The following is a 20,376-nucleotide window of genomic DNA, read 5'->3' on the forward strand; positions in this document are numbered from 1 at the left end:
GCAGCTGAATGATAAGTTGGACTGGACTACCAATACTGATGCTCTGTGCAATAGAGGACAGAGCCGACTATACTTCAATAGAAGGCTGGCGTCCTTCAACATCTGCAATAAGAAGCTGCAGATGTTCTATCAGACGGTTGTGGTGAGCTCCCTCTTCTACGCGGTGGTGTGCTGGGGAGGCAGCATAAAGAAGATGGACACCTCACACCTGGACAAACTGGTGAGGAAGGCAGGCTCTATTGTAGGCATGAAGCTGGACAGTTTGACATCTGTGATGGAGCGACGGGCGCTGAGCAGACTCCTGTCAATCATGGAGAATCCACTGCATCCACTGAACAGGATCATCTCCAGACAGAAGAGCAGCTTCAGCGACAGACTGCTGTCACCGTCCTGCTCCACTGACAGACTGAGGAGATCGTTCCTCCACCACACTATGAGACTCTTCAAATTCCACCGGGGGGATAAACGTTAACATTATACAAAGTTATTGTCTGTTATATCTGCATTGTTATCACTCTTTAATTTAATATTGTTTTTTATCAATATGCTGCTGCTGGAGTATTTGAATTTCCCCTTGGGATTAATAAAGTATCTATCTATCTATCTAGAAAATCGATGTGGGTTTGTATGCCCTATGTTGATGGTCAACCAGATTGAGTTTCCGTCAGTGACACTTGTTCTTCCCACTTGAAACCTTTGTGTTCGAGTCTTGCAGTTCTCACTCTCCTTGAGAGAATTTCAGCAGGTTTCACTCCTTCTGGGTGGAGTGGTGGTTCTGAGGCTAGGGATCTGCGGGGGGAAAATGTTCACATTATAAAAAGTTATTGTCTGTCTGTTATACCTGCATTGTTATCACTCTTTAATATTGTTCTTTATCAGTATGCTGCTGCTGGAGTAATGGAATTTCCCCTTGGGATTAATAATCTTTCTTTCTTTCTTTCTTTCTTTCTTTCTTTCTTTCTTTCTTTCTCTTTCTCTCTCTCTTTCTTTCTTTCTTTCTTTCTTTCTTTCTTTCTTTCTTTCTTTCTTTCTTTCTTTCTTTCTCTTTCTCTCTCTCTTTCTTTCTTTCTTTCTTTGAGCAGATGGGAGTGGAGGGAGGCTGCTGGAGGGTCCGATGAGTAGTGCCATTCATTTCAAGGAATTAGTTGGGTGAGGTGCGGGGCACTGACTGAGGTGGCAGACAGGAATGTGGCGCCTACACAAGGGGGAATTCAGCATTGGAGTCCTGAATTGGCGGACAATGCGAGGATTTGATTGGTTTTTTAAACACACCCGTTTATTTATTATCAGGTGACCCCTCAAGACCCTGGTTTTGAAAGCACAATTTGATGCACTTGTTTATTGAATGTCCGATCGGAACGGACTTTGGGACACTTTAGTTTGCGGTGTCCACTTTACTGTTGAACAAAATTTCTTGCCCGTCTCCTCACTCGCTGCAGGTCCATCTCGGTGGTGACTACAGACGTCCTGGGGCGTCACAAGCACAGAAATTGCCATCTGTATTTGGGAAGGGTACTAACGGGCCTGTCTCCTTTCTTTCTTTTTTTGTTGTTGTTCAGGTGTAAGGACTGCAAGGCCGTTTTCCACTCCTCTTGCAAAACGCCATCCACCCCGTGTCCCCGCTGCCTGCGGCGGCTGAGGTACCTGGAGCGGGAGCTACAAGACTAGAGGGCAGGGGGACCGGACCACCTTTTATCAAACATGAGGACCGCTTCAAGCCTTGTGTCGCAGCAAACTGGACTGTCACAGATATCAGGAAGCCAAACTCCTCACACGTGGGGTTGGCACTGAGAGGCCCAGCTGTGCTGTGCGATTCATCTGGACGGCCATTTTTTATTTTTTTTGCTCTGGACTGGAGAGCTGACGTGACTGTGTTGGATTTCTGAGTAGCACTTTGCATTGAGACTGACTGACTCATGTTGGGGCGGAGGACGGACTGAGACGCCATCTCTGCTCTTCTTTGCCCCCTCTACCCCCTATTACTGTTTGATAATCGTTACGCACCACAGCTCCGCAAATTCTGTCTCCCCCTCAGCCATTCCCCCAAGTCAAGTCACATTTGAATCGTCATTCAAGCAGGAAATCCAAAATGCAGCGGGCAGGCGGTCACAACTTTCATGCAGAGCTACAATATCCGGAGTTTTGTTTCTCTTTTGTTTATTCCCACATTTCTATTTATACCAGTTGTAGACCATCGGGAGTAAATCAGAGCGTCGGAACTCGAACTGTGGCTGCAGGAGCCTGATGAGCAGCTTGTTCTGCACATTTTGGTCTTGCGCGTCAGTTTACGGAGCGTTGCTCTGCTCTGGGGTCTGCCACCATTTCACTTCGCTGTGTCTGTGTAGCAGTCGCCTTCATCTCACACATTAAGAACCTTCTTGAAATTTCCTCACACCATGAAGTTTCTCCATAAGGTGCCAAACACAAACTTGGGAACCTTTCTTTGCTTCCCGAGCAGAGACTGTTGGACGACTTGAGCTTCTTTGTTTTTTTTGCCACGATTCATTAAATCATTTAACCCGACCTCTCATGCCAAGATCACATTTGGTGCTAAATGAAGAGAAAACTTTTGCCTTTCGCCACCTTAGGAGAGATGAAGTCTTCCATTCCGGCATGCGGCTGTTCGTCAGTCCACTTTCTGCATTCCCGGCCGGAAACGGCAAAATGAAGACGTTTACTCGAACTGATTTTAATGTTCAAATTTTTTTTTTGTTTTTTAAATTATCTTTATGTACATGAAGATCACAACACGTGGCCTCGCTGTACCATACAAATAGTTTCTCTCGCACACTCAGGAGCACTCGGGCGTGAAGACGTCAGAAAAATATTTATTTAGACTTTTGTGGGAGCCATTTACGGTGCCTTGACTTGTTTATATGGACATATATATATTTTTTTTTATTAATAGTGAAATGCATTTCCTGATAATATAAATGTTTAGCATGTAAATCTCTTATCTGATGTGCCAAAAAGAGTACCGGAGCTGTACGTGCGCAGATTTACCTTTAACGATGAAAACGTCGAAAGGCTGTTGGCCTACTGGACTTGAAATTCTCCTGCATGTGTGAGTGTGTGTGAGTGTGTCAGGATCCAGGTGGGCCACTCCAGGCCCTTCGGTGGTCACTGAGCCAAATTTATAGTCGTCGTCTCGTTGTTTGTAATTGTCCACCTCATTTCCAGCGGCTTCAGACTTAGGGGGGTCTCGACTTGCTTGTGAAGGGTCACTGCACTGTCCTGTTGGAGTTCTTTTCTGCTGCACTTGTTTGTCTCCGACCGTTCAGTACGCATGTTGTGAGAAGATCGGTGTGACGTCTAATCGGTGCACGGCTGTCCCTGTGTCTGTTGTGTTCGAGTGTGTGTTTGTGTGTGTGTGTCTGTTTTTTTTTTTTTTTTTTTAAAGAGTTTTACATTTATGGTCTACACAAATAAACTTTCTATTGTCTTCTACAGCTGTGTGTCAAGTCACATGTCCTTCTCCTTTTCACGTCTCATAGGCTGGCAGTGAAGTTTGATGAACGTCACACAGAGGATCGGAATAGCAAGTAGAGCAAATACGTCAGTGCAAAGGCCGAACTGAAAATGACCGCCGCATGCGTGCCATCATCCCCTGTGTTGCTTTATGTACGGTGGTCGGCTCGGAGGAGGTCTTCCCAAGGCGTGAGCTCACTGGAGGAGCTCCATTAGTCAGGTCTTGCAGGTTCACCGCAGCACAGATCTTCAGACTGAGATGCTTCGTGGTGGGAATCCAACGGCAGTGCGTCTTGGACTCTGACGAAAGTCGACGGAAGTCATTAAATTGAAATGAGGTGCGGTAGAAAAATAATGGGAGTGACATGGAGAGGAACAAAGCGAGGAAAGTGTCAGTGATTGGACGGCACATTCACTACACACAATGCGAGTAATTCTAGTTTCTTAAAAATTCATAAATTGATCTTCTGGAGTTCTCATTTAGCAGGACACTCCAACGTCCAAAACAAACGTCATCATCAGACACGGAGACTCTGAACACAAGCCTGAAGCCTGTCATCGACTTCTTTTATGAATACTTTTAACCAAACTGGTGTTTTATGAATACGTTTGTCGCCGGATTGAGCGCAGCGCCCTCTTTTCTGCTTTGCTGTGCTTCTTGCCTTACGCCCAGGGCTGCTCGGATTATAATAACGCAGCCAGTGTTACTGTGATAAAATGAGAATTGCTTTTGGGTATCAATCGAACCACGTGACGCACGTTAACTTTTAACGCGTTACCCCCGCCACTACTCCCGCGATTGTTATGCTGAGTTTAACTTCTGTACGTTCAGCTCGTCAATGTAATTTTAAAGATTTCTGAAATATTGAGACAGATTACTTCAACCAGGGGAAGGAGTAATGCGATCGCCCGAACGTTTGTCTTCTACCTCAGCTACCTGTGGCTGCTGAAAGAGTTTGCAAAACAAACACACAAAATACCAAACTGTAACCCGGGTTAAGGGTTTACATGGCCAAGAAACCACGTTACTTGTGGAGGAATCTGCAGTACATCTTAATAAGGGTGTGAAAAAACGGGTCGTTGAAGTGCAAGCAAACGCACGGACTGATAAAATTCAAACAGTATTGTTTGGAAGAGCTGAAGAAACAAGGAAAAGAGGAAGACCGATAAGTAAATGCTCTGCTGATGGGCATTGGAGTCCATTTCTGGATTTCTTCAGTGCAGTTTGCTTGCCTCGAGAGTTAAACATCCAGGGCAAGACGGAAGGCTCCCACCATTGACCCCAAAGAATTAATGTGGTCTAATGCTATCTGCCCACCCTAGTCATATGACCCAATAGGTGGGTTGGGCCTACCTGTTAACGTTCATTGCACCACCTATAGTAGTGGTGGCACTGAGATTGTTCAGGTAAAGTTAGCATCACATTCCATGATTTCTTGGCACAAGGGGAAGTGAAACTTGTTGACTGCTGGTGCTGATCCTGTTACCTGAGGATGGGAGGAGATGGCAAACCAGAGAACTTCATGATGACTTTTCAGCACAGATTCACGTTTCTCCCGTTTTTGTGGCAGGCTGCCTGGCTGCGGCGTTGCTGGTTTTCCAGGTATGGTGAGTTTAGCCGCCATCTTGGCTTTATCTTTTATTCTGTTGTGGTATGACTTCTGACATACCAAATCAATTTGAGTTTGTTGGGCCAAGTTGCTGACTGGTCAAACTGGGGATGTTAGACTTACATGACCATCGGTCACAGGAGTGCTGCCCAAATATAAATAGAAGTGTTCAACTGAAAATCACTAAATAAATCGTGTAGGGTGGCAGGGTCCTTTAGGAGGATAGAAATTTCGAGGTAGGTTCATTCTACTTGTTAATCAAGGGGGGGGGGGGGGGGGGGGGGGGGGGGGGTGGGGCTGATATTCACATGCAAGGAAGAAAATCCTCGGTACACATAGAATGCTGCTGTCCCATGTCCAGAGAACTGTGAAATACACTAATGTGCCACTTTGTGCTACCATGAAAAACAAGGTCTGGTCAGGTCAGATTGGGGGGCATGCACTGGTAGAGCACATTGCCGCACCCACCACATGATGAAACATCTCGGGATCCCAGTTAGCAACCCCCCAGGCAGACACACAGTCCAGTCCCACTCATCTCTCTGCTACAGCCAGGTGTTAGGTGGGCGTCTCCTTGCCCTGCCCCAGCCACTTGGGTCCTCAACAATGAGCCAGATCGCCCTACGGCCGTAGTGCCGTAATGGACGCTTCCTCACAATGCAGATCATGTGCCTCAATTGGGACTCCATGAGCAACACAAAGTCAAACCAGTGGGACCCAAGGACCCTCTGAAGAGAGACACATGAAGGAGTCCAGTCTTCATCTCGGGTCACTGGATATCGTCCATGTCTCTCAAACAGGGAGCACCAGGACTCTAAAGACTTGAACCTTTGTCTTTTTGCAGAGATATCAGGAGATATCGCCACACACCCCTTTCCAGTGACCTCAATGACCGCCCCCCGATGCTCTCCCAATCCGTCTTCATAGGAAGACATGAATTTCACTGCTGAGGTAAGTAAACCTCAATGACGAGGTCAACACTCTCACCGCAGACGGACACACTGCTGATGGTCGAGCCCAAGAGGTCATTAAAGACCTGGATGTTGGTTTTTATCAGGACCCTCTCAAGCCCAGACCCTCAGACCCCTCACTCAGTCTATCGAGAGCCCCAATCAGAGCCTCCATTGAAGATCACAGCATCGTCGGCAAAGTCAAGATCCGTGAATCTCTCTTCACCAACAGATGCCCCCCAGCCGCTGGACCCCACAACACTGCTGAACACCCAGTCCATGCCAGCACTGAAAGAACAGGAGCAGAACAGACCGCTGAAGGACCCCCAGAATCAACTGGGAAAAACGTCAAGGTTCTGCCTCCACCATGCACAGCACTCGTAGTACCAGTGCCCTGGCCTGCCATGATATCCAGTAACTTTAGGGGGGGGTCCTGCAAAGTCTCAGGATGTTCCACAGGGCGTCTCAATCAACTGAGAAACAAGAATGTATCAAAAGCACAACTCCACTGTAATTAATAGCACAAATCCTTGTGGTCTCCACACGTTGTTCTCACCATCACTCTGACGAGGTTCATCGTTTACATTTCCCAGAATTCTTCAGGCTCTTTGAGGTCCTTTTTTTTTTTCCCCACAAACTGTACTCTGGCCCCCCTGTTTTGGTGGTCTGCACCTTGCAGTGTGGCCTCCTTGTTTGTGTTGATGACGTCTTGTGCTGTTGGTCATCTCTGAAACATCCACATCGGCCCCCTGAATACTGGGTATGATCTGTTCGGGTGCTTTTTCTTGACCGTAATGAGGATTCTTCTGTCGTCAGCAGTGGGGGGTCTTCCTTGGCCTAGCAGTCCCTTTCTGGTTACTGAGCCCACCAGTGTGTTCTTTCTTCTCCATGATGTTCTAGACCGTTTATTTCAGCCATCCTGAGGTTTTTTCTGACGTCTCTGATGGTTTTGTTCTCGGTGGTGGCACTGCTCTTACCCTGATGTTGAACACTGGCAACTACCGACCCCTAGAGAGTAGAAACGGGCCCAGATATCACATGAAGCCATGAAACCCATCCAAAGAATCACAAACACCTGTGACCCCAAACATGATGGACCCCTGAAATGTGTGTTGGGACCACATAGAAGTGTCATGTGACCCAAACGTCTGCACTTGAGTCTCGATATCTGAGTTGTCGGATTTGACATTTTAATCTGTGGAGCAGCAGGAGAAATCGAAGAACAAAGAGGGTCTCAGTCCCAGCCATTATGGCGGGCGTCGTATGGCACCACAGACTCAGTTCTGCACGAGAATCTCAAGTGCTGGTTTTGTGTTCCGGTGACTCTGCTGTCCACATTGGCTCAAGTCGCGCCCAGCCAGCCAGGCGGTTTACTTCTCTCCGGTTTGGGCCGACGGTGACCTCTGTGGCCTGCGCGGCGACTTCCTGCTTCTTCTTATCTCGAGTTCTCCTGCAAAAGAGGAAACCAGCGGGCTTTTTATTTATTTATTTTCTTGGCCTTTTCTTTTGTCCTCCATTGATTTCTGCTGCATGGCAGGCAAGACGAGCCCCCCGTTCACATCCACCCACAGTCCAGCCAGGCAGCGCTCACGTTACGTGACGTGGAGATGTGACAGGGAGGCGCTGGTTTGGTTTTGGAGTCGGGCCCTGACTTTTGTGTGTGCACTTCCTGCTTTGCCCAGTGTGGCTGCAGGGTGTGCTGAGCAGCCAAATGGAGAGGCACGTGGCCCCCATGTCCGTCCCCCCCCCCCCCCCCACTTATGTGATGTAATGTGACGACTTGTCTAATTGACGCATGGCCATCCTAAAGGGTGGCACGGTGCCCAGTGTCGGGCTACACAGCAGGCCTAAACCCTCTGAGCGGCTTCTCTTGATTTGTGCATGAAGCTCCTTGGCAGACATTTTACTTTGCACACCCGAGGGCTCAGCTCATCAAAATAAAAAATAAGTCGACTCACAAGAGGAAATCCATCGGCATGCTGTGCTTGGTGCAGGCTTCCTGCAGCTGGGCGAGTAGAGGGGTGTGTGTGTGTGTGTGTGTGTGTGTGTGTGTGTGTCCTTCCTGCTAGAGAGCTACTGACTGACAAGGCGCATGTGGTTTATATAAAAAATAAAGAGAGAGTTAGCTATGGACCGGGCACGGGCACCACCCGCTCGCTCGCTCATCTACACCCACACAGTTTAAACCAGGCTGGTGTCTCTAAGGCGAAGTCCGGGCCTGGAGGGCCGCAGTGGCTGCTGGTTTTCATTCTCACCATTTTCTTAATTAGTGACCAGTTGTTGCTACTAATTAACTTCACTTAATTGATTTGCTATTTAAGGCTCTGTGACTCTGGGCTTAACAGTGTCGGTGGTCCTGGGGGGGGCCGCAGTGGCTGCTGGTTTTCATTCTAACCCTCTTCCTAATCAGTGACATGATGGCCCACTGGGACTCTGACGGCCAAGTCAGGACTTTTCTTGCTTTACAGACATTGCAGTGCGCGTGTGTATTTATTTATTTAGCTGTCTGTTAAAAGCCACCTTTCCCACTGGGTGACAAACAGAGTCCCATCTATCAGTACGTCAGTCTTCTCCGTGTGCGCCACATTGTTGGAATTTCTCGGTGGCTTTAACTCCTTTCTGACTCCTTCCTAATCTTTTCGTCGACTTGCTGTTTTCGCGTCGGTGCCGAGCGGTTTGGTGAATCTCAGCAGGTGCCGCTCCGTCTGTCCGTCCAAAGAAATCTCCCTGGTGGGCATCGTGGAGCGGACCACCCGCGGGGGGTGGTCTTCAGTGAGACTGCTGCGCTGCGCGTCTTCAGTTCACCTGTCAGCCATTGCATATGCGGCGCGTGTCGGCTTCTCTCCATTGTGGTTTCCGCTTCTGCGTTTACTTTTTGTTTTGTCCCCCATTTATTTTTTTTGGGGGGGTTTGGACTGACGCTGAACGGCCTGAGCTCGTTGAGGTTTTTCTTGACATGCGCAGTGATTTCTTTTAGATCTGCCGCTACTGATTTTATTTTTTTTTTGTAATCCTAATCCCACCCCTGCCCTCCTCTCAAATTATCCTCTGCCGTGAATCCCCCCCCCCCCCCCCCATTCACATACTTGGCAGATTTCGTGTCTTTTTGCGTTTCTTTCTATTTGAATGTGAATGGACGGAGTGAGTGAAGGGCCCGATGGGGTCATCGCTGAGCCCCGTTAGCGGGTGGCCTTCCATTTTTAGGATTCGCCCCAACACTCCTGTTGCCGTTCCTCTTTCTGGCCTTCTGTATTTTTTTTGCAAGATGGGACTCCTTGGAAATGAATTAACCTCACTGGTGTCGCTGGTAATAATACTATGAGACCCCCCACCATACTGTTGAGACAAGGGGGCAATTTAGGATTTTTACAGGAAGACAAAGGCAGCTGGCCGTATCCATACGGGGGGGGGACTTCCTGTCAAGGCGCCACTTCCACCTTCCGCATGCTAAGGAGGCCCAGAAGTGTTGTGCGCAGGGTCTGAGGTGCCCCCCCAACCCACAGCATGTCGAATACTCACAAATGAACGAGGGGCCTGCGGCTGACAACCAGCTGAGCGTCCCCTGTGTTTCTCCACACGCGCCGAACGTCTCAGCCTCTCAGCTTGTGCTCCTCAGGGCCCCCTGAAGCCGCGGATTGCATGTTGGGATTTGCCCTGCCGAGAAGGTATGCAGCTAAAAGGGGTGTGGGACGCCGAATTTGGAGCAAGAATTCAGCGAGGGTCTGAGGTCTGGGACAACAGCAAGAAAAGAGAATAAGAAGAAAAGAGAAGTGACATTGTGTGGTCAAGTCTGACAGAGAATGGCGCCACGTGCCTCTCTAACCAACGTTTTACTTTCAGCACCCTGCATATGTGGCATCAGCACCCACCCACGCGCCCACACACTCACGAGCCCCCGGCGGGCGGCCGATTCTCCGCAGTATTGACATGAAATGTTTCTTTAAAATCCCTCAGCGCAGTTTGAAGGAGCTCAAGTTTGGTGTTAGGCCATCGCAGTCAGCGCCACGGTTAGTGTTTGACCTAAATCTGCGTATTTGGGGTACCTTGAGGAATTAAAGTCGGAACAACCGCCAGAATTAATCCTGGATTTGGGAAGCCTGAGGCTAATCAGTCAGCTTTGGGTTCAAAGCAGGAGAGACCTCTGGATGGGACGTCCACTCGCACATACAGAGGCAGACTGGCATCAGCAATTAATCAAACGTCTAAGTTGTGGACCCCCATCTCTTTATGGTGGGGATTGAACCCCCCAAACTCCGGAGCAGCAGTGCTAACCACTACACTTGCTTACAGTTGTGACTGTGTTGAGTATTAATGGGTTTGGGGTTTAGGGCTCATTGGTGCCCCCTACTTGTTACAATTGGCACAGTTGGCAGGATTTCTGGCTGTCTGCTTTGCAGGGACAAAATTATTTTTTTAAATTGTAACCAATAGGGGGCACCACCGAGCCCCAAATTCAATAATACCCAATAAATACCATAAAGTATATAGAAATGCAACCAGTAGCCATACAGACAAGGACACTTCCAGTGGAGTGTTGCCCGCTGCTTTACCTAGAGGAGTCAGAGTCGGAGGGGGCAGTGGGCAACATTCAACTGGGTCTGTAACGGCTTCTGGTGACCCAGCGTGACTTCTGGATTGTTTGGGAACCAAGGTGGTCCTCCCCTGACGGCACCCCCTTGTGGCACCCTGGGACCCCGACAGGGCTACACTTCCAGACTCCAGTTCCCATGAACCTCTGCAGGGTGTCTGACCTGTGATGCCTCCAGCAGACCACTTCTACCTAATGTATGGGGGCTGGAAGTGCTCCTGGTCCCCATCTGCTGGCACCATCCATTTTGTCCAGTTGGGATGCCCATGTGTCCTCTGTGGCACTCACACACAGATAGTACCTGGGTTTGATGGAAGAACATAGTGCTGCTGCTTCCAGGACACTCCATTCAATTCCAAAGCTCACCCACAATGTCAATATGGAGTCTTAAAATCAACCAAACTGGTGCATCTGCAAGAAAAGCCACAAGCATAAGTATGTGACAATTATTGGAAAAACCGTCTTTAAAGATGGCTTAGTACGTAAATACACACCTTCTCAATTGCACTGATTCTAAACTGGAGTGACAGGCAGTCAGACCCTATACCAGCAGCGTGAAATCCACCTTAATAAAAGGTGTCTGTGTGTCTGGCTGGTTGCTGTGTATTGCAACTTTCATTCCAACAGATGGCGCATCACAAACATTTGTAGTAATAAAATGTATTGCAGCTTTTATTACAAGTCATGCTGGGTCCAGCATAAAAGCTGCCTTACCTCGAGGACTCAGAATCGGGTGGCAACACTCAACTGGAAGTGGAAGTAGAGACGGACCTGCCAAATTTTCTTAATTGTAAGCAGTAGGGGGCGCCACCGAGCCTGAAACTCAATAATACTCAACACAGAATTTTCAATCCACCGATCACCAAACTCCACAAAGTACAATGAAGCACAACCGATAACCATATAAACAATGTCTCTTTACTTCTCCTTCTGCCACCAGTTCAGTGTTGCCCACTGCCTTACCTCAAGGAGTCGGGGGAGGGGGGGGGGGCAGTGGGCAACACTCATCTGGGTCTGGAAAGGCTTCTGGTGAGCTAGCGTGACTTCTGGGTTGTTTGGGAACCAAGGTAGTCCTCCCTTGACAGCACCCCCTTGTGGCATTCAGGGACCATGACGGGGTTACACTTCCAGACTCCAGTTCCCATAAACCTCTGCAGGGTATCCAAACTGGGATGCTTCCAGGAGACCACTTCTACCTAATGTATGGCGGCTGGAAGTGCTCCTGGCCCCCAGCTGCTCTCCCCTGGCACCGTCCATTTTGTCCAGTTGGGATGCCCGTGTGTCACACACAGAGAGTTCACGATGCACACACCTGAGTTTGATGGAAGAACGTTAGCTGGAGTGCTGCTGCTTCCTTTCTCATCATTAACTGACGGTTGGTTAGGAAAACGGGCGACAACTAAAACCCAAGTGCAGCCATTTAAACTGAAACAGTCAATGAAGGGTCTGGAATTGTAACGAGTGAACTAAAACTAGAAGTAAATAAACGGGTTCTAACGAAGAAGCTGGGTAAAGTGAAGATCTGCGGACCCCCAGGACGTAACAAGGCAGTCCGACTTGGGGCCGGGGGGATCCTCTTGTCTGCTCCGATTGTAGAGCAGCTGCCTCGTTTTAACAGAACGGTGACATTACAGACAGAATGGAGTCTTCTTCATCACGGCCACAGCAGAGCGCCTTCCGAAAACGCGGTCTGTAAATGTGCAGTGACTGCAGAAATTCAAAATTGCTTCCTTCACTTTGAAATGGAAAGAAATGTCGTGCCTGCGGTCTTTAGACACCTCTGGAAAAGAAAAGCCTTTTCCCATTTGGTATCATCCTGTTTCTCCTGAACTTAAAATAACTTCCTCTGAGACGAAATGACTTCATAATTTATAACAATGGCTCACGGATCTCTTTGACGTTTGTCCAAAGAACAAAAGGGGCCATTGCTGCGAACCGACGAGTGTGTCAAGGACAAGGTGGGGCAGCGAGCGCCGAGAATCGAGATTGAGTCCTTTGCTGTGTGATTTACTTTGTGAAACACAAAGACTAACATTTGAAATTTATTTTACTGTCAGATGAAGTGTGAGTGCAAAACGCTTTGTTTGGTGTTTAATGTGCCAGACGCTGCACACGATATCCTTACTGTGCGTTTAATTAGCATGCATAACACTTTAGATAATATTCACCGTGAAAGGCGCTTTATACGGCCTACTAGGAGAGCCACTGCTTATAATGGCACCCTCCATGAAAAGAACGATGCAATGATGGTATTTTACCTTCTCAAATCTACTTAATCTGGTTCAGAGTTGAAGGGTCCTGAGCAAGGCAGGAGACCACCCAGGCCAGGCTCACCCACAACGTCAATATGGAGTCTTAAAATCAACCAAGCTGGTACATCTACAAGAAAAGCTACATGCATAATTATGTGACGGTTATTGGAAACATTTCTTTGACGATGGCTTAGTACATAAATACATACCTTCTCAATTGCACTAATTCTAAACTGAAGTGACAGGCAGTCAGACCCTATACCAGCAGCCTCAAATCCACCTTAATAAAAGGTGTCTGTGTGTCTGGCCGATTGTTGTGTATTGCAACTTTCATTCCAACAGATGGCGCATCACACTCATTTGTAGTAATAAAATGCATTGCATTTGTCATTCCAACAGATGTCGCTTCACAAAAATTTGTAGTAATAAACAGCAGTACATTTGTCATTCCAACAGATGGTGCTTCACAAAAATTTTTAGTAATAAAATGCATTGCATTTGTCATTCCAACATGTGGCACATCACACACATTTGTTGCAATCAAATGCAGTGCAGTTGTCATTCCGACAGATGGCGCAGCACAAAAATTTGTAGTAATAAAATGCATTGCATTTGTCATTCCAACATGTGGCACATCACACACATTTGTTGCAATCAAATGCAGTGCAGTTGTCATTCCAACAGATGGTGCTTCACAAAAATTTTTAGTAATAAAATGCATTGCATTTGTCATTCCAACATGTGGCACATCACACACATTTGTTGCAATCAAATGCAGTGCAGTTGTCATTCCAACAGATGGCGCAGCACAAAAATATGTAGTAATAAAATGCATTGCATTTGTCATTCCAACAGATGGCGCATCAGAAACATTTGTTGTAATAAAATGTATTGTAACTTTCATTCCAACAGATGGCGCATCACACTCATTTGTAGTAATAAAATGCATTGCATTTGTCATTCCAACAGATGGCAAATCACACACATTTGTTGCAATAAAATGCAGTCTATTTGTCATTCCAACAAATGGCGCATCACAAAAATTTGTAGTAATAAAATCCATTGCATTTGTCATTCCAACAGATGGTGCTTCACAAATATTTGTAGTACTGAAATACATTGCATTTGTCATTCCAACAGCACATCCCAAACAACACTGTTTTTACGAATCCCATACCAAATGGCATGTAACAATGACATGACAAAAGTATTGCATTCCAACAGATGTCACATCAGACACATTTGTTGTAATAAAATGTATTGCAGCTTTTACTTCAAGTTATGCTGGGTCCAACATAAAAGCTGCCTTACCTCGAGGAGTCAGAATCAGGTGGCGACACTGAACTGGGAGCAGAAGGAGAGAGGGACCTGCCAAATTTTTTTTAATTGTAAGCAGTAGGGGCCTCCGCTGAACCCCAAACTCAGTAATACCCAGCACAGATTTTTAAATCCACCAAGCACCAAATGCCATAAAATACAAAAGAGCACAACCTATAACCATACAAACAATGACCTCTCCTTCTGCCACCAGTTCACTTAACTGGACCCGGCACAGCTTTTGATGACCCAGCATAACTTCTGGGCAGTACTCTGGGGAGTATGCATTGCATTTGTCATTCCAACAGAAGGTGCAGCACACATATTTGTTGTAATGCATCGCATTGTCATTCCAACAGCGCATCACACACATCAATACTGTATTTAAGAATCCCATACCAAATGACACATAACAAGAGACATTTGCATTTGTCATTCCAACAGATGACGTGTCACAAACATTTGCAGTAATAAAATGTATTACATTGTCATTCCAACAGAGGATGCATCTCAAACATTAACACTGTTTTAACAAATCCCATACCAAATGGCATATCACAGAGCATTGAATGGTGCACTACAATCGCTAACGCTGAGGCTGTTTAATGGGTTGTTTTATTGTCTGTTTAAACAAATCTGTCTCTGTATTCTAGGTGTGTATGATGTCATTAGTCATTTGTAACCTGTGAACTTGTTACCTCACTCAGTAAACTGAATTGAATTCTATTAAGCAGCAGGTGCTGTGCTTGCGTATTCTGCGGTCGCCTGAGGGGTTCAGTTTCTTTGTGGTTTTTCCTCCATTTGCCCGATGCCAGGCTGTAAATCTCTCAGCTTGTGGTGTCTCGCTGGACTTGTGCCCTTCTCCCGACTCCTGTTGGCTGCCCTTCTGTCTCATTGACACGGACAGGAAATGAAGCCAAGACAATGTGAAATGTCGGAAAACACGGAAACTGGGGGCTTCTTGGTGAGTCAAACCGACCGGTAACTCTGGTAACTTTTAAGTGTTGTTGTCAATACCATCGTAGAGCGGCGTGGGCACACTTGTGGGGCGCAGTGTTCTGTCATGTTGAGAAAATCGCAGAGACTCAGCAGAAACACTTGGAAAACCAGGGCACGTTTATGCCAATGTCCATCCTCCTAATTTACTGTATTTTTTTTTGATAATACTCAGGAAAAGAAGACTTTGTGCAACTCTTGTGATTCCCACCTTGGCAAGTTTTGAAAATTTCTAGGAGCTTGCGCTGATAGCCCATCGTCGCACCCACCACACGATGAACCTCCTGGATTGGGACCAGAGTGTGGCGGGTGACATCTCAGTGCCACACTGGAACAGTGCCAGGTTTGTTTTTTTTTCGGTGCCTGGAGTGCCAAAAATTAAGGTGCTTTCTAAATAAACAGTGCGGTGATCACTGGATGTTCAGACTGTTCTTTATACAGCCGCCAGTTAACTTAAAATGCTGCTGCAAGAATTACAAAAACAAGAAAATCCGAACACATAACTCCAGTTCTTAAATCCTTACACTGGTGCCCGGTTAAGTTCAGGGCAGATTTCAAAATCCTCCTTTTAACATTTAAAACCTTAAATGGCGGCGGTCCGGCTTACTTATCTAAACTTATCATGACTTACAAACCTGAGCGCACATTAAGATCTCAAGACGCCGGTCTGCTTCCGATTCCAAGGATTAATAAAAGAACAGTGGGGGGGTCTAGCTTTTAGTTACAGGACCCCCTAAACTGTGGAGTGGTCTGCCTGCTAATATAAGAGATGCCCCTTCGGTCTCAGGCTGAAGACTCACCACTTCAGTTTAGCACACCCTGACTAGAGCTGCTGATTAACTGTACAGACTGCATCTCTGTGGTTAGTCATTAGCACTAAAACAGAAGTAATAAGAATTTGTTACTGACCCTCACTTATTCTGTTTCTCTTCTCGGTACTCAAAAGTGGCACTTGGTGCCACTGCCCACCTACCTGGCACTTGGTGCCACTGTCCACCTGCCAAGTTCTTCTGCCTGCCTAAGGTCAAGTCATCTCTGATGGAGGATAACAGGAATCATCGGGTAGAGGGGTCCTGTCATCAGTTTGGCTGGCCCAGCTGTGGAATGGCCAGTAGGGGGGTCTCCAGGACTCTGAACAAATCCAAATAATATTATGGGATATCATCTGCTGTTGAATTCTGGTCCGTACTTGTAATATTTTTATTTTTATACTGTATTGAGGATTTGTTCTGTGTATTGTATTGTATTGATCCCCTTTTTTTTTTTTGACCCCCACTGCACACCCAACCTACCTGGAAAGGGGTCTCTTTTTGAACTGCCTTTCCGGAGGTTTCTTCCATTTTTTCCCTACAAGGGTTTCCTTGTCTTCTTAGAGAGTCGAGGATGTGGGGCAGTCAAGAGGCAGGGTCTGATAAAACCCATTGCGGCACTTCTTGTGTGACTTTGGGCGATATAAAAATAAATTGTATTGTATAATCCTGCCACCCGCCCCTAAGTTTTGGGCCAGAGTTGCCTCGAAAGCCTGCATATTGTAATCTTTGAAGTTACTCAATAACAGGTTTCATTTTGCTGGACTCCTCACTACATCCACAGCGGCCAACATGGCACAACACCCTCGTACTGTCAGCTCGAGCCCACTCAGCATTTCCGTAGCATTCCTACACTTCACTCCTCGTTGGTCTCAGCTAGCAGTTAATGCTTGTAACCCCACCGCTGGCCCCACTGCGCTCGTCTCCAGGTCAGTTTTGAATCTTATCGTCAGCAGACACAGAAAACAAAGCCCTCAAGTACCTGGCCACATTGTGACATCGCAGACAAAGCAAAAATCTTCTGATGTCGTCCTTGTATTGCCAACCTGGCCAACGCGCTTTCTCGGCAAGTCTTGTCCAGTCTGTGTCCGTGATGATCCTCCTCCGCCATCTTGCAAAGCAAGCCTGATGACCTCCCTCTTTACTTGTGCTCCCTGAATAGCAGTTTTATAGCAAGTGTCACTCATTTCATGACAGAACTTTCTCAAAGTCACTTAACCCAAGTCTCGCTCATGTGTGGCCAGAGTCCAATCTCAGCAACAATGTGCCATCCCAGAGGGAGTGCCAGGGCCAAAAAAACTGAACACAGGTGCCTTTAGGGATATCGGAGGGAGGTCTACACACACACAGGGAGAACATGCGAACTCCACACAGACGATGACTGGCCAGGCCACCCCTGTGCCTCCTCTCCACAACCAAGACGACACGTTTTTTATTTGTTCCCTGACGTTGCCATGCAATAATGTACAGCTGTGGCCAAAAGGTTTGAGATTTTTGCTTTGTCTGCGATGTCACAATGTGGCCGGGTACTTGAGGGCTTTGTTTTCTGTGTCTGTTGACGAGAAGATTCAAAACTGACCTGGAGACGAGTGCAGTGGAGCCAGCGGTGGGGTTACATGCATGACACAAATGTGAACTTTCACAAAGTTTGCTGCCTCCGTTTTTATGATGGCAATTTGCATGGACTCCAGAATGTTCTGACGAACGATCAGATGAATTACAAAGTCGCTCTGTGCCATGAAAATGAACTTCATCCCAAAAAACCAACTGCATGCCAGCCCTGCCACCAAAGAACCTGCTAACGTCACTTCAGTGATCCTCTCGTTAACTCTGGTGAGACGAGGACAAGGCTGGAGGTCACTCTGTCACGCTGATGGAGTCACAATAGAGAGATGAAGAAGGTGCCAGTGTAAAGTGGATTCAGCTGCAGGCACCACCAGGAATGGCAGCAGACAGGTGGGATGAGGCGAAGATGGCCTGGTGGGCGTCAAGAAGGGCAGCAAAGAAGACATGAAAAACATCAGGGACAGACTGAGATTCTGGGATTGGACGGCTGAGGTGAAGTCATCATCTCTGATGAATCCCCTTTCTGATTGTTTGGGGCATCCGGAAAAAAGGAAAAGGTGAGCGGCGCTACCATCAGTCCTGTGTCACTGTGCCAACAGTAAAGCATCCTGAGATCATTCATGTCAGCCAAGGCAGTGCAGGGCTCACTCACAATTTGGCCTAAGAACACAGCCATGAATAAAGAATGGGACCAAACCATCCTCTGAGAGCAACTTCTGCCAACCATCCATGAACCATCCAGCATCGGGCCAGAAAGCAAAACTGAGAACTGAGTGGCTCAGGGAACAACACATCGACATTTGGGGTCCATGGCCAGGAAACTCCCCAGACCTTGTGATGGGCAGCCATGGCCACTACCTGGCCGGGACGCCAACCAAGTGGAAGGACCAGGGGAGAGGGCACCTCCCCTGGGACACTAGAGGGCAGCCTTCCTGGCCGGTTGTGGTACCACGGATTCTCGCAGGGCATGTTGGGAACTGGAGTTTGGTGAAGCCCAGTTGGGTTTCCAGGGGAGCTGCAGAGTCCTGTAGAGGAGCTCCAGTGCACCTGGGAGTGATTCCAGGTAATACTGCTGAGCCGCCTGAATAAGAGGAGCCGCCTCACTCCATCGAGGGTCCAGAGTCGGGAGGAAGGAGTGGAGGCGGATGGACTGTATATCGGCGTAGGCTTGGTTGTTTGTGCCCTTTTGACTGTAAATAAACGCAGGGGGTGAGTTTGAAGCTGTGCCCTGCCTGTCTGTGTCCAGGGGTTAGGGTAGCAGTACGCCCCCTAGTGGCTTACAACCTTTAATTCCATTGACAAGGTGGGTGGACAAATAAAAACCCATCAATTCTGATTCTGTAAGAATGGGCGGCTGCCATCAGTCAGCATTGGGCCCAGAAGTTGATTGCCAGACCGCCTGCCAGGGCGAATTGCAGTGAGGGGTCTTGACAAATAAAGAAGGGGCAACACTGCCAATATGGAGTCTGTGCATAAACTTCATGTCATTGTCAATCAAAGCCTTCTGAACTGCTCGTCATTCTACTTCAGTGTCGCAGAGAAACATCTGACACAAAGATCTACAAACCCTGAAGCAGCAGACGTGATGAAGACCAACACTGGTGTGCGTCCTTCTCCAGACTTTCAGCCCCGGCTCTAGAGTGACGGTTAATGGCTAACCTGATCCCTCCACTCCGACATGACGAGTGCATTCTCTTCAGGGCGTTTCACATTCAGAATTTGCTTTCACGCCGGTGCTTTGCTCTCGGTGATGCAGAACAGTAACGGAAGCCGCTCACTCCGTGCAAAACCTGCTGCACATCAGCTGATGCCATCACCAGGAAGTCTGCAGAAAACCCGCAGAGGGAGGTGGTCTGTCTGTGCAAAGAATGTGGGTCAGGGTGCTACAACAGCCACGCCAACTGGGCGAGACCCCACAAAAGGGGTCGGTGAGGTCAGTAGATGTCTTACACGGCGGGAACAAGAAACTTCATGCGGGTTGATGAAACTGACGGGGTCTGCACCACGCACTCCAGAACTCTGTCTGATGTGGAGGGCCAGGAAATGCACACGGGCAGCTCATACCGAGTCCTCTACCCCGTGTGTACAGTATGATTGAGCGACGCTTTTGGGAATAAAAAAACTTCTACAGTTCAACTGAGAGCCCCCTCTGGACTACTGAGGCGTTGCATGGGCTGACCAGGGGGCCTTAGCCCACCATCTTTATGTGAAGACGTTTTGTGGTGTTGGATTTGATGGATTCAGTGCCAGTTAAGCATTGGATATGAGTGGGACAAGCTGCTGGGCCCAAGTAAAAGGGGGTATTAGCGTGACAAGGCACTCCCCAACACCACGAGAAGGGTGGTCTCCGAATACATGAAATGCTGGGAGGACAACGGGCAATTCAGCCAAACTCGGCTCTCCTGTCTTAATTTGCCTAATTCTTTCAATAACCTGTCAAGATCTGAAGTCTGTGAAGTAACACGGTACTATCAACCGACTACACTCCACACTGGTCTAGTTCAGTTTTAATAAATAATCTGAAACACTTCTCTGGGGTCGCTAGTGAATCTTCAGCTGCGGCAACTGAGAAACGATTCAACTCCATCAGTCTTTCCTTACAGCTCAATCAATCTTTGTTGCTCTTTCCAGGACTCTCTCTGGCGCTGCTATGTCATTTTGGCAACAGGATTACTAAAACTCAGGCGAGGCCTAACTAGTGTGTCCAGCTTAATCGTAAACCCCTTTGATTCGCACTCGGCATAGTGGGCCATGTGACCCCCCCCACCCTGTTAGCGCGCTTCAAGGCTTCTGGATGTGGAGAGAAAGAGAAAGAGAGAC

The 20,376-nt window shown here is 47.6% G+C and overlaps 1 protein-coding gene across 4 annotated transcripts in view; it reads left to right on the top strand.

Moving 5' to 3' along the window:
- Positions 1 to 20,376, top strand: part of plekhm1 (pleckstrin homology domain containing, family M (with RUN domain) member 1) — a 350,418-nt gene that overhangs the window by 102,736 nt on the left and 227,306 nt on the right. For 3 of the 4 annotated variants that reach the window (XM_028818598.2, XM_028818599.2, XM_051918904.1), the window contains exon 12: positions 1,560 to 3,449. In XM_028818598.2, coding sequence (XP_028674431.1) covers positions 1,560 to 1,668 — 109 coding nt within the window. In that variant the 3' untranslated portion in view covers positions 1,669 to 3,449. Of the gene's footprint in view, positions 1 to 1,559; positions 3,450 to 20,376 lie in introns of those variants that run through there. The other variant, XR_007933443.1, reaches the window with a different exon arrangement.

The sequence above is a fragment of the Erpetoichthys calabaricus genome, chromosome 14 (assembly GCF_900747795.2).
Source record: "Erpetoichthys calabaricus chromosome 14, fErpCal1.3, whole genome shotgun sequence".
Classification (NCBI taxonomy): domain Eukaryota; kingdom Metazoa; phylum Chordata; class Cladistia; order Polypteriformes; family Polypteridae; genus Erpetoichthys; species Erpetoichthys calabaricus.